At 50.2% G+C, this 14,920-nt stretch overlaps 1 protein-coding gene across 1 annotated transcript; it reads left to right on the top strand.

The window, feature by feature from the left end:
* The first annotated feature begins 4,887 nt into the window (after positions 1-4,887).
* LOC137834091 (uncharacterized) lies at positions 4,888-6,624 on the top strand. Its single transcript, XM_068642155.1, has 2 exons — positions 4,888-5,011; positions 5,219-6,624. Exons 1-2 carry the CDS (start codon positions 4,888-4,890, stop codon positions 6,622-6,624), a joined length of 1,530 nt encoding a protein of 509 aa, XP_068498256.1.
* The last annotated feature ends 8,296 nt before the right edge of the window (positions 6,625-14,920 follow it).

Here is a 14,920-nt window from a genome sequence, read left to right as displayed (position 1 = left end):
GGCGAACAGGTCGTATTTACGGGTCCATGGTGAGACGATGACACAGGAAGTCAGGATCTATGCCAGGCATGTCTCAGGCAGACCACGCAAAAGCATCCAAGTGTCGCGCTATGACTTCAGCAATCTGGTCCTGTGTCTCTTGGCATAAGGACTTGCCAAGCTTGAACCTCTTTCCACCAAACTTCCTCGCCAACACCTCTTCTGTAGGTTCGAGCCGTCTCTCCCGGGCGATCTCTGCGCGAGTGACCCCTTCTTCCCCTGGAGGTTGGGTGGTAACAAGGAAAACTCCTTTCTTCGTCTTGAGGCTATTCTCGTAGCATTTCTTAGCCTTCTTCTTATCAGACTTGATAGTGATCATCGTAACCTCGAGGGAAGGCAACTTCACCTTCACGTGCCTCGTGAAGGCCACCGCTCCAATCCTGTTCAAAGCAGGTCTACCCTAAAGTATATTGTAGGCTGATGGAGCGTTAACAACGAGGTACCTGATGTTTGCAGTGTGTGAAGTGGTGTCATTTGTGAAGGTCGTCCTCAGCTCTATGTGTCACGCACTTCTACCTGGTCTCCAGCGAAACCATACCAGCAACCGGTAGAAGGTCTCAACTGGTCTGGAGACAACTGCAGCTTATTGAGGGTCGACCAGAACATCACATCGGCCAAACTTCCCTGGTCCACGAGGACACGATGCACCCTCCTTCCTGTTGCCACTACCGAAATCACCACCGGATCATTGTCATGCAGAACGACGTCCTAACGGTCGACCTTGGTGAAGACGAGGTCGACATCGGGAGTCAAATCTGCCTCCTGTACCTCTACTGCCATCACCTTTCGTGCATACTTCTTCCGCTGGGATTAGTGCATACTCCTCCTGAGAACCCTCCATAGATGGTGTTGATCTTACCATGAATGGGCACTTCGTGCCCCTGATCACCTCCTGGGGCTGGTAACACCTGAGCCCCCTACGGCTCTTGTAGGTAGTCCTTCAAGAAGCAGTTCTTCACTAGTTCATCCAACTGGTACCCCAATGACAAGCAGTTGCGTATGGCGTGGCCATAGGGTTGGTGGAATTCGCACCAAGTCTTCGGGGGTGTCTTCAACCTCTCCGCTATGTTAGGAATAGTGATTAGTTCCTTGAGCTCTACCCGAAAATTGTGTCTTGGGGTGCGTCTTGCCTCGTTCGTGCCCTGGTCTGGGGCTTCCTTGTCTCGTATGGTTGTTGCTTTCCCGAGTCTTCCTTCTCTCTTGTCGCCTCATGCACCCTCATGGGTTGAGGTCGATCGATTGCTCAAGGTCAGACACTACTGCGTTTTTCTGTGACCAGATCTTCCGTGGTGATGTGCGCCATAGCCCGACGACTGATCTCGCAAAACGTTCTTGGGAAACATCTTATCAGTGAGTCCCTGAAGGGCCTTGGTAGCACTCCTTTGGTGATGGCGTGCACCGTCATGGCTTCGTCCTTGGTGTTTAGCCGCACCACTTGAACCCCAAATCTATTCAAGAACTCTTTCAAGGACTCTCCCTGGTATAGCTTTACGTCGAAGAGATCGTAAGAGATTGTAGGCGGAACCTTGTTGACTATGTATTGTTCTTTGAACATCGTTGAGAATTGGTCGAATGAAGTAATGTGTCTGTTAGGGAGATTGACGAACCAGTCCAACGCTGTGCCTGCCAACGTGCTCATAAATAGCTTGCAGTACACCGCATCGAAACCTCCGGAAAGCATCATCTGGGTGTGGAACGCTATGAGATGAGCCTCTGGGTCCTCTACACCCGTGAAGGTGACCTTCGGGCCCATGGACGTGGCTGGTATCACGGTGTCCATAATCACCGGAGAGAACGACATGGGGGGAGCCTTAATCGGTAGCGGCGAGGCTCGCTCATCCACAGTACTTTCTTCTACGTTCTGCAAATTTATGCGTAGTTCCTCATTGGTTCTGCGCATCTCTTCTTTGTTTGCTTGCGATCTAGCCAGATCCACTTGGAAACGATCCTAATCGACTCTAGACGCTGCCACCACCTTCTAAAGGGCGCGCATGAGTTGTTGCATGGAGATGTTGTCCCCTCCTGGGGGTGCAGCAGATCCTTGCCTTGTACTTCTCATATTGCCGGGAGGCTCTTAACAGGATTATGAGTGGGACCTAGTTTTATCAGGTCCCACAGTGGGCGCCAAATGTTCTCGCCGGTTGACTTGGTTGTTGTTTAACTCCAACGACAGCTTTAGGCCCCGTCTGTCTCCTCCTTCTTACGCACTCCTCTTGGTTGAAGAATGTTGTACCTGTAGAGACAAAGGGTGCGTTGGCGGCCGTTTGCACTCCGACGCTTAAGTCAGTACTGGGGCAAAGAAACTGATCCTGCCGCTTGACTTGAGTGCAAGAGTTTTGCCACGTCAAAGATCTTTCCTCTGGATCAGCTTCGCACCACGTTAGCTTTTGCTCTTCACGCCTTAATTCCTCGCAAGAACCTGAAGAAAACAAAGTGGCGCCACTGCGGCCGATCGCGCTCCGACGCCCAAGTCAGTAGAGGAATCACCAAAAACTCAGAGAGAATATCTCAACTCAAGGAACCGTGCGTAGTGAATCTCAGTGTATGAAATGCGTTCTGAAAAGCGTACCTCATAAATCTGTTAAGTGTTCCTTATATACCTGAGCCTTTTCTCTCTCCTGACGGTTACACCTCTGGACGCGTGGCTCACATCCAGCTGTACACGCGTCACCATCTGAGCTAGGATAGCTCGAGCGTCATTTTTCTGTTGCACCCAACCCTACACGTGTCATCATCTAGGTTGGAGTAACAGGTAGCATCCAACCCTACACGTTTCGTCATCTGGGTCTTCCACAACTTGAGCGTCACTTCTACTATTCTCGCCATTCGACTAAGTTATCCACACAGGGAGTAACTCGGTGCACGACTTTCCCTAGAGCGCGACCCCTTAAGCGGCGAGTACCGGGTGCCAACACGTGCACCATCTCTGTGGTCTCGTCTGCCGCCATCACGATCTGTTTCATTTGCACACCATGCATGTTCTGGGAAGTTGTTCCCTCGACCCGACCTCTGGCTAGGGTGTGATCATCTGATAATCTCATCCTCCGCTGCTACGTGACAAACATATCACTCGTCTTCCATACTTGTACCTCTTGGAAACCTTAAATAAGCTTTCCTGATCGTTCGGCGATGTGCCCCTTTCGGCGGTGTGTAAACCACCTGATCTCCTGGCATTCCCTGGCGATCTCTAACCACCTGATCTCCTAGTACTCACATACGGCGACTGTGACGCAACTCTAGTGACCGCCGGTTACGCACATCAGAGATCGGCGAACGCCACTTCAGCGATCGGCGACTGTACCGACTTCCCGATTTACTTCCCTTCTGTCGACCAGGTGTCCTGTTCAACACGCCTATATTGTCGCTTGCTGCCACGTCATCACACCCGATGACCTGATCGGTACACAAGCCCCCCAGTCTTGAGCTGAGACTTGACCAGCGAAAAGACTAAGAAGTCAAATCATCGTCGATCTACGTGGCCCTTGTATGGACTTTCGTACGTTCGTACTCTTTTGCCTTTCTGACGCTTCACCAACCCCTTTTTGAATCAAACGACAAGTGGCTTCATCAACGATTGTTTTTAATTGTCATTTGCGCTTCCTACAACGTTCGAAACCCTTAAACCCTTCGCGCTATTCACTGTTTCATTATCTTTCTTCATCTTCAAGCATTCTAAACGTTCTCTCTACGAACTACGAAACCTTTCGTCTCCCACAATCTTCAACTTCCTTCAACATTTACCCGATCATCAAAAGGTATCTCTTTTACTCCTTCTACTAATATTTGTTGCATTTTAATCGGTTTGCATCATCCATTGACTGTCTGGAGCATACGTTGTCGGTTGTTTCTCTTTTTCTCGTAACTTAGAGTTTCATTCCTGATAACGTCTACCCCAGTGAACTCTCACTCGTTCGTTCTATCTTCTTCGTCCTCAATCGAGTCATTCTCTTGCTATCCTCATTTCTTCCCTTTTCTTTCCTTTGCAGTTCCTGCAATGGCTCACACAAAGTCCACCGCTAATCCTCCTTCCTCATCGCGAAACCCTCCTCCCAAAACTCGTAGGGTTATCCCTGGGACAAACCCTCCACCAACACGCAACCCCCCACGTGCCTCTGGTGCTCCTTCCACACAGGCTGAGAGGCCTGCCTCTTCTCGTGCCGACCTTACCCAAGCAACTCCACCACAAGCCGGGGGAGTTTCCCTTCCTCCACGGGACTACCAAGAGTTCTACCCTTGGGCCACCTCAACTCTACTGAAGGAAACCCCGTCGATAAATACTGAGGTGGGGGTGCTTCGTCTGAAGAAAGGGGATCGACCCAACCTTTCATTTCACAAGGAGCACGATGACAATGTGACAGTGCTGCCTTGCCTCCCTGGAGAACCAATCTGTGCGGACGATAAGGGAACAACGTCGAGTTGTTCTGCTTCGTCTACGCCACGCTGTTCAAGAAAGTGAAACTTAGGTTTCCTTTCACTCGTTTCGAGAGGGAGCTGTTGACCGAGCTCGACATCGCCCCTGCCCAGCTCCATCCCAACAGCTGGGCATTCGTGAGGGCATTTCAAATCCTTTGCGCGCACTTGGGGCTGCCGGTTTCGGTTGATGTCTTCCTTTTTCTATTTGAGGCAAAGAATCCTGGAGATCGCCTCTGGGTCAGCTTGAATGGAATTGCTGGGAGGTCAATCCTCTCCATCTTCCAGCAATCCTACAAAGACTGGAAGGGAAAATTCGTCAAGGTGTGCCAGAACGACCAAGATCCTTCGTTACTTGATGGCTTCCCCTTGTATTGGGTAAACAAGGGGAAAAAGGATTCCAGGGACAACTTCAGGAGAGCAAGAAGTCCTGACAACATGGGGGATTTGGACAAAGACCTTTGTCTTTTCTGGAAAAGTGTGGCTTCTGCCAACATCACCTTCCCCACTGCTCCAATAATCTCCTTCGAATTCTTCGAGGACCAACTTGAAATGTACATAGGTTAGCCCTTACCCCAACACCAAGACTTTCATTTTGTGTTGAAACTGTCTTAGCATTTCTACCATTCTGTCTTTGGCATTCTGTTCGTTTTGTACTGGTCTTGATCATTCATCCATGTGCTATTTGCTTAGGTTATTTCTGTATGTATATACTTGTATGTTCTGCTTCTGCTTTGGGGCATACTCATCTATTTTTTACCTTGTGCAGACGTAATGTTGGGAAAAGGAAAGTTGGCAAAATTGAGGGCGATCGCCCGATCCCACAAACTTGCGGCGGGCTCCCAAACTGTGCCCAACTCGGTTGTGGAGATCGCCGCTGCCCAAGGAAAAACTCCTCCCCGAGGTCCAACTCCTTCTGGGGCCCTACCCGTCCCAGAAAGGAAAAAAATGGTGTTGAAGAGACCAAAGAGGAAGACCCCTCAGGTGGTGTCGGAGGAAGAAGACGACGATGAAGACACCGAGGATGGTCTCATCACCAAGAGGAAAAGGGTAACCACCTCTACACCACCTGCATTCCCAACACCAATGCCGCCACCACCTCCAGCTCCGCTAGAACCAGTCCAAGCAGCACCACTGGCCGCCGCGCCCCCAGTGGTCGAAAGCAGTGGCCCTAACTATGTAGAGAACCCTCCAAGCGCCTCAACACCATTTGTATATGTTGGAGAGGGTTCTCCTTCCACCACATCCATCGCTGGGGCTGCACTAGAAGAAGATGAGGGTGCCCAGGCTTCCCCAATGCCTATAACAGAAGCCCCAGCCTCACCACCACACCTTGAAGCCCCCCTTACTGTACAAGCTCAAGAGGGTGGTGGTGAAAGTCAACATCAAACTCCACCAGCACCTCCAACATCAGCCTCAAGTGTCCCAGATTCCTTCAAGGAGACCTTGGGACCCTTTGCAGCTCAGCTAAAGGCCATGGCGGAAGGTTTCCCTTCGCTTGTAACAAGAGCTGTGACGGATTCGCTCAAGAGGCTCCAACAGGAAAATCTCGAGCTCAAAGAGTCGAATCTCATTATAAAGGCTGAGGCTGAAAAGCTCACATGCAATCCGCTGATGACGGAGATGGAACATTCAAGGCTGGAGGATGCGCTGGAAGCGGAACTAAGGAACACACGCAAGGAAGCCTCCGATCTGTGCCAAAAGCTGCACACTCAACTCCAAGAAAAGATTGACTTGGAGAGCAAACTGGTCCCATTTAGGGTCAAAGTGGCAGATTTGGAGGCTGCACAAAAAGCTGAAGCTTCCAGGGTGGAGAAGATTGAAAAAAGATCAACAGAGAGGGAGGTCCTCTTGGGGAAGGTCGAAGCTGAGAGGGACAAGGCTCTCACTGAGCTCACCGAAGCTCGTAAGGAAACTGAAAGAATTGCTACAGAGCTGGCCCAAGCTCGGGACGAGAGCAAGAAAGCTGCTGAAGAACTGGCTCGGGCTCATGAGAAAAGAGAAGAGTTGAAGAAGCAAGCTTACGAGCTCAACCAAAGCGCTGCTCAAGTCCTCACCACCGGGTTTGACGCCGCTCTGGAGCAAATAGCATGTCAATATCCGGAGCTCGACCTCTCCATGTTATCGATCTGCAACGAAGTGGTGGATGGGAAGATTGTGCCTTCTGAAGACTAACTGCTTTCCCCCATCACCTCCTCTTTGAAAACCTTGAATTTGTCTTTTGTTTGTAATATTTGAACTATGCACAACTTTGTTGGCGATGTATATATGACTTTTCTTTTTATTAGAGCGCTATCTTCTATGTTTTCACTTGACTTGGTCTTCTCTCTTTATCTGCTGCGTGATCGACCAACATAACTGGTAACACTCATTCAACTGGGGTAACTCATCGTTACCTGAACTTAACCCTTCACACACTGCTTTAATTCGAGCAAACTGTTAACCTTATAGCAAACTCAACAAACTGTTACTTCAAAGTAAACTCGAGCCACCATCAATTATCAGCGATGACTTATACTTATACTTAAGGTAACATACCTTATCGCAAAATCACTTGCTAGGCAGCAGGTTTTAACTCAATCTAATATTCTAAACACAGCTTACCTGATCTGTCAAGTGAAGTTCACACCTCTCCTGTCATCGCCGGAAATTCCTCCGATCTGGTACTCGCCATACAACCCCCTCACTATCTCAACCTTCACCCCATAGGGTTCTGGCGATGTTACCCTCTTTTGCATAACTTGATCATTGTTCCCTCATCTGGGGGCAGAGGCGCCTTTCGGATTCTTCTCTACCTCCCTGAGTTTTGGAACAATGATCTGGATAGTGAGGTGTTCTCTATGAACCTATCTCAGCTATCCTTTAACTTCTTCCATCCTACACGCCGTACCTGAACTCGTTCAAGACAAGAAGGATTTTATCTATCTTCACACCGCCCGCAAGCGTGGAAGCTTTATCTGGTCTTACTGGGTCAACATTGATGTTTCACTCAAAGGGGAAAAGGCGTTTTCCATCAACCTTCCCTTCCCGCCGCTTAAGGTCATGAACACCCCTGACTCTTCAGTTCCATCTTGCCTGAACTCACTCTAAGGTGAGAAGGACTTTCTCTGGTGCCTCAACTTGCCCAGGGTGTACATCTCCTCCCCCCCGGATGCACTGAGGACTTTTAATCTTGCCTCAATCTGCTTATGCAAAGAGGTCTTTCAATCTGTTCTTGCCTGTACTCGCTCAAAGGCGAGGAGGAATTCTTCTCTTTCTCGCCTGCACTCGCTCAAAGGCGAGGGGGTTTTCTTCTTTTCTCGCCTACACTTCGCTCAAAGGCGAGGAGGACTTCTTCTCTTTCTCGCCTGCACTCGCTCAAAGGCGAGGAGGACTTCTTCTCTTGCCTCAGGACGAACGAGAGCGTTGAGGGCTTTAAACATTACTGGTGCCTCCGATCGCCGAAAGACGATGAGGTCTTTAAAACTTTTAACTATTGCCGCCGATCGCCGAAAAACGATGTGGACTTAAAACTTTACTAGAAAGCATGCAATATAACTTTACTGTTGCCTTAGATCACGTACAAGTGATAAGGTCTTTTTTCTAAAAACTTTCAAAACAATAAGCATGCAATCTTGGAAACTTTAAACTTGAAAACTCTTCTTTATTGGGTGGCCTCATTAAAAACCCTCCTTAGGGAAAATAGAGTGCCCCCTTGAAACTATTTTAACAGAAACTATTTAAATCTCTTCATGTTCGTCTCTACTTACAAGGCTTTAACTGTAATACAATTTGAGATGTGTGGCGTTCCAAGTGCGCGGAATCGCCCCTCCTTCTAACGTCTCTAAGCGGTAGCGCCGTTCCCGAGTGCTTCGGTTATTCTGAACGGTCCCGTCCACTTAGGCGATAACTTGTTCTCCATCTCGTACTGATGGGCCTTCCTCATCACCAGGTCGCCACTTCTAAACTGCCTTGGCATTACCTTAGAGTTATACCTTCGCTCAATCCTTCTCTTTACTGCTTCGGCCTTCACTCTCGCCTCCTCTCTGACCTCATCCAGCAAATCCAGATTCATTTTTCTTTCTTCGTTTGAGTCTTCCGCCACAATGTTCTGGAATCTCGGCGAGCTTTCCTGGATTTCGACTGGAATCATCGCATCACATCCATAAACCAGGCTAAATGGGGTCTCGTGGGTTCCTGACTACTCAGTGGTATGGTACGCCCAAACTATGCGGGGTACCTCTTCAGCCCACGATCCCTTAGCTTTCTCTAGTCTTCTCTTTAAACCTCTCAGCAACACCCGATTGGCAGACTCCACTTGGCCATTCGTCTGTGGGTGCTCGACGGATGCAAACACCTGTTGTATTCCCACCTCTTCACACAGCTTTTTCAACAGGTGACTTGCAAACTGAGTCCCATTGTCTGACACCAGGCGTTTAGGCACACCAAACCGGCACACGATGTTCTTCCATACAAAGCTCTCGATCTTGTGTGCGGTGGGCCATTGGCTCCGCTTCGATCCACTTGGTGAAGTATTCAATCGCCACTACCAAGTACTTCATCTGTCTGACCGCCAATGGGAAGGGCCCCAGAATGTCAATTCCCCAAGTATGAAACGGCCAGGGGCTGCAAATTGACTTCAACTCTTCTGGGGGTGCCTTGTGCCAATCGGCGTGCAGCTGGCATTGCTTGCAACATTGAGCATACTTCTTGCAATCTTCCCTCATCGTTGGCCAGTAATAACCTGCATGGAGAGCTCTTGCAGCCAGAGCTCGACCCCCAATGTGACTCCCACATATACCCTCATGGAGCTCGGCCATAATTCTTGTGCATTTCTCTCCGTGCACACATACTAGGAGTGGGAGTGTAAACCCAAACCTGAACAGCTCGCCATCGATCAGGGTGAACTTGCTAGAGTTCTTCTTTATCTTCCTAGCCTTCGTTGGATCCAGCGGGAGAACGCCATCTGCCAGGCAGCGCTGGTATTGCGTTATCCACGTGTCTGGCTTTTGCGTAGCGCAGACCTGTGCCATGTTCACCCTTTCCCCTAGACATGCTCTTATCCTTTGCGCTCTCAAGGTCTCCTGGGTCAAGGACCTGTGACTCCTCGCCACTCTCTCCGTTGACTTACTTATCTGAAGAACCTGGTGATCTGCCACAAACGCTATAGGTGTCTTCAGAGTTTCTTGAATAACGGTCCTCTGCCTACCCCCCTTGCCCGAACTGGCGAGCTTGGCTAGCAAGTCAGCTCGAGCATTTTGCTCCCTAGGTACATGCACCACCTCGAACAAGGCAAAGGAACCCTTCAACTCCTGCACATACTCCAAGTAAGCCGCCATCTGTGGGTCCTTGGCCTGGAACTCGCCTGTTACTTGCCCCGTGACCAACAACGAGTCACTCTTGGCCACCAACACCTTAGCTCCCATCTCCTTAGCCAACAAGATACCTGCAATCAACGCCTCATATTCTGCTTGATTGTTGCTGGCTTTGAAGGCAAATCTCAGGGACTGTTCTATCAGCACGCCGTTGGGCCCTTCCAGAATGACTCCAGCACCGCTGCCTTGCTGGTTAGACGATCCATCTACCGAAAGCACCCAACGAAAATCGTCCCCCTCAACTTGTGACGCCTCTGAAGAAATCTCGACCACAAAATCAGCGAAAATCTGCCCCTTGATCGATCCTCGGGCTTCATATTTGATGTCGAACTCCGACAGCTCCACTGCCCACTTTACCATCCTCCCAGCTACATCAGGCTTCTTATAAACTTTATGGATAGGCAAGTCGGTCATCACCAGCACCGTAAAGCTTTGAAAATAGTGGCGCAACCTCCTCGCCGAGAATACAATTGCCAGCACGGCTTTCTCCAAGGCTTGATACCTTATATCTGGGCCTTGTAACACCTTGCTAACGAAATAAATAGGTTTCTGGATCTGATCTTGATCTTGGGTGAGCACCGCGCTCACCGCCCTCTCAGTTACAGCAAAATACAACCTGAGAGGCGTTCCCACCAAAGGCTTGCACAGAACCGGCGGGCTCGCCAGATACTCCTTAAGCTTTACGAAAGCCTCTTCACACTCCTTCGTCCAGACAAACCTATTGTTTCGTTTTAAGCACTGGAAATACGGATGACCTTTCTCTCCACTAGCTGACACGAAACGAGATAGGGCGGCCATCCAACCTGTAAGCTGCTGCACCTCCTTCACGGTAGCCGGGCTTCTCATCGCCAAGATGGCAGCACAATCAGGATTTGCTTCAATTCCCCTCCCAGTCAAGACGAAACCTAGGAATTTCCCCGCCTCCACGCTAAAAATGCACTTCTCGGGATTTAACTTCAATTTATACTTGGCTATCGTGGTAAACAACTCCTCAAGATCTGAGTTGTGCTTGCTCTTTTCTAGTGAAGTCATGACCATATCATCAACGTACGCTTGTACATTCCTCCCCAGCATCGGCGCAAGTACCTTATCCATCAACCTTTGGTACGTGGCCCCCGCATTCTTCAGCCCGAAGGGCATCACCTTGTAGCAGTAGCACGATCTCTCAGTCATGAAGGCGGTCTTCTCTTCATCCATAGAATGCATCTTAATCTGGTTGTACCCCGAGAAGGCATCCAAAAAGCTCAACAACTTACACCCTGCTGCACTGTCGACCAGGGCATCTATACTCGGCAAAGGGTACGAGTCCTTCGGACAAGCCTTGTTTAGATCTGTGAAGTCGACGCACATGCGCCACTTCCCGTTGCTCTTCTTTACCAGCACGACATTAGCTAACCACTAAGGGTACTGGACCTCCCTGATATGGCCCGCGACGAGGAGCTTCTGCGTTTCGTCCCTAATCGCCTGTCTTCTCTCCTCGTTGAATTTTCTTCTTCTCTGTCGCACTGGTCTGACCTGAGGGTCCTTCGTTAGGTGATGACACAAGCAATCGGGGTCGATTCCAGGCATGTCTGAAGCAGACCATGCAAAAGCGTCCAGATGCCTTTCTATCACCTTGGCGATCTAGTCTTGTGTCTCACCTTCCAAAGATTTCCCCAACTTGAAGACCTTACCCCCGATCTCCCTCTCAAGCCACTCTTCGACTGGTTTGGGCCTTGTTTCGCTGGCGATCAACGCCCTGGCGATTCCCGACTCCCTGGCCTCCTCTGGGCGGTTTCTCGCTTCTTCCTTCCGACCGGCGTTCTCTCCCCCGCCTCGGCGTCCATCATGACCTCATCACTTTCGGTGATCACCTCCATCGCCGTGTCAACAACCCGCCCCTCTGCTGGCCTGGGCTCCACACCGGGAGGCGGCGTTGTGGTGACGTAGCTCACCGACCTCTTAGTCTTGAGGCTATTTTCGTAACACTTCTTTGCCTCCTTCTGGTTAGACCTTATGGTGATCACCACTCCCTCCATTGACGGCAACTTAACTTTCATGTGCCTTGTTGAGGGCACATCTCCTATCCTGTTGAGGGTCGGCCTTCCCAACAGAATGTTATACGCCGAGGGGGCATTCACGACGAGGTACTTGATTTTCTCTGTTCTCGAGGCCGCCTCGTCCGTGAATGTAGTTCTCAACTCAATGTACCCCCTGATTTCCACCTGGTCGCCATCAAACCCATACAAGCATCCTCCATAGGGCCTTAACTGGTCAAGGGGTAGTTGTAGCTTGTTGAAAGTCGGCTAGAACATGACATCTGCCGAGCTTCCTTGATCCACCAGCACCCGGTGGACCTTCCTTCCCGCCGTGACTAGCGAGATAACTATGGGATCGTTGTCATGAGGCACAACGTCCCTGAGGTCCTCCTTGGTGAACGTAATGTCCACATCCGGCGAGTGATCCTCGAACGTTTCTACTGCCATCACAGACCTTGCATATTTCTTCCTCTGTGATGCAGTACATCCACCCCCTGAGAAACCTCCAGCTATGGTGTGGATCTCGTCGTGAATGGGCACCTCATGCTGCTGGCCCTCACTGCTCGCCGGCTGGGAGCTCGACGCTTGCCCCGTTCTCTTGTCCAGCAGGTAATCCTTCAAGAAACCGCACTCGACCAATTCGGCGAGTTGGTAACCCACAGCGAAGCCCGAATCAAGGGAGTGACCAAAACTTTTGTGGAATTCGCACCATGTGTCCGATTTTGGTCCCAACACCTTGTCTGAAACTTTCTCAGGCACTTTAAGCCTGGCGGCTATGTTGGGGATGGCGATCAGGTCTGCCAATCCCATGACGAACTCGTACCTCGGGGGGCGGTTGAACTCTCTAGGGCGCCCTAGCCCTCTCCCCTTGTTTTTCTTTGGATCGTAAGGATGGCGAGTCCTTTGATCCTTCTTGGCCGTCGCCGTCTCCAACACCCTCTACGGCTGAATCCTAGTTTAGGCCCGTGGCTTAGTAGGAGCCACGATCCCTCTCTTTTCTGCAACCTCGCTCTCAGCGGCGATGTGAGCCACAGCACGTCGCCGGATTTCAGCAAACGTGGCAGGGTGGCTCCTAATCAGCGACTCGCTGAAAGGTCCAGGCAGCACGCCCTTTTTGAAGGCGTGCACAAACATCTCCTCGTCGTTGCCAGGCAAGCGGAATATCTATGCTCAAACCTATTCAGATAGTCCCTGAGGAACAAGTCATAAGACACCATAGGTGGCGCCTTGTTCACGATGTACTGGTCGACGAAAAGCTTAGAGAACTGCTGGAAACTGGTTATGTGATCTGTAGGCAGGCTGACGAACCATTCCAGCGCTGTTCCATGGAGTGTGCTCATGAACATCTTACAATAAACTGCGTCTGAGCCCCCTGACAGCATCATCTGCGTATGAAACGCGGTGAGATGTGCCTCAGGATCCTCCAAGCCGGTGAAAGAGGCTTTCACAGCCACCATGCTCGCAGGGACCACCGTGTCCATGATCGCCTGAGCAAACGGCATCAGAAAAACGCGCGGTGGTGACGACAGTGCAACTTCTTCAACGGTTGTGCGTCCTCTCTACTCGTGAAGAGACTGACGCAGCTCCTCATTAACCTTGCTGAGCTCTTCGTTTCTGGCCTGAGGCGCGACGCCTCCACATTCTCTTGCAACGTGCGCATCATCTCCATCATTGCGCCATGGTTACGGCGCTCTCTTCAACAGGTGGCACAACGGGACTTGAACGCGTATTTCTCATCTTTCTCATGAGATATCAACAGATCAAACTCCAACGACTAGGCCTTCACCACTGGAACGACTGATCCAGCAATAGATCGGTCAGAACTTCTCTAACCTCGAAAAACTTCCAAGAAAACACCGCGACAGCGAACAATCGACTCGGATACTCAAACCTCCACAGAAACTCGCGATTCTCAACACGAACTTCCTACTTCTCCACTAAAACCCCCGATTCACGATTGAAAACTCAAACGAACGGTGAAAAACCTCGATTCACCGATTGAATGCTCAAACGAACGGTGAAAACCTCGATTCACGATTGAAAACTCAAACGAACCGGTGAAAACCTCGATTCACCGATTGAAAACTCCAAACGAACGGTTGAAAACCTCATTCACCGATTGAATGCACAAACGAATGGTGAAAGACTTCAGAAAATGGTTTGCACCAGCAAACAACCACACAAGAACTGTAGAAACTTCAAGAAACTCACGCTATGGACGGGAAACACGTTTACAGCCCCACGGTGGGCGCCTGATGATCCTGCCGCTTGACTTGAGTGCAAGAGTCTTGCCACGTCAAAGATCTTTCCTCTGGATCAGCTTCGCACCACATTAGCTTTTCTCTTCACGCCTTAATTCCTCGCAAGAACCTGAAGAAAACAAAGTGGCGCCACTGCGGCCGATCGCGCTCCGACGCCCAAGTCAGTAGGGAATCACCAAAAACTCAGAGAGATTCTCAACTCAAGGAACCGTGCGTAGTGAATCTCAGTATGAATGAATGCGTTCTGAAAAGCGTACCTATAAATCTGTTTAAGTGTTCCTTATATACCTGAGCCTTTTCTCTCTCCTGACGGTTACACCTCTGGACGCGTGGCTCACATCCAGCTGTACACGCGTCACCATCTGAGCTAGGATAGCTCGAGCGTCATTTTTCTGTTGCACCCAACCCTACACGTGTCATCTTCTGGATTGGAGTAACAGTAGCATCCAACCCTACACGAGTCGTCATCTGGGGCTTCCACAACTTGAGCGTCACTTCTACTCTTCTCGCCATTCGACGAGTTATCCACACAGGGAGTAACTCGGTGCACGGCTTTCCTTGGAGCGCGACCCCTTAAGTGGCGAGTACCGGGTGCCAACACGTGCACCATCTCTGTGGTCTCGCCTGCCACCATCACGATCTGTTTCATTTGCACACCATGCATGTCTGGGAAGCTGTTCCCTCGATCCGACCTCTGGCTAGGGTGTGATCATCTGATAAATCTCATCCTCCGCTGCTACGTGACAAACATATCACTCGTCTTCCATACTTGTACCTCTTGGAAACCTTAAATAAGCTTTCCTGATCGTTCGGCGATGTGCCCCTTTCGGCGGGTGTG

The sequence above is a fragment of the Phaseolus vulgaris genome, chromosome 5, assembly GCF_000499845.2.
Source record: "Phaseolus vulgaris cultivar G19833 chromosome 5, P. vulgaris v2.0, whole genome shotgun sequence".
In the NCBI taxonomy this organism is placed as follows: domain Eukaryota; kingdom Viridiplantae; phylum Streptophyta; class Magnoliopsida; order Fabales; family Fabaceae; genus Phaseolus; species Phaseolus vulgaris.
Note: the sequence above shows the minus strand (reverse complement) of the source record. Positions and strands in the feature narration are given on the sequence as shown.

Coding starts and splice junctions, on each gene's coding strand:
- LOC137834091 (XM_068642155.1), top strand. CDS start 4,888: ATGGGGGATTTGGACAAAGACCTTTGTCTTTTCTGGAAAAGTGTGGCT. Junction 5,012..5,218: donor CCAACTTGAAATGTACATAG/GTTAGCCCTTAC, acceptor TACCTTGTGCAG/ACGTAATGTTGGGAAAAGGA.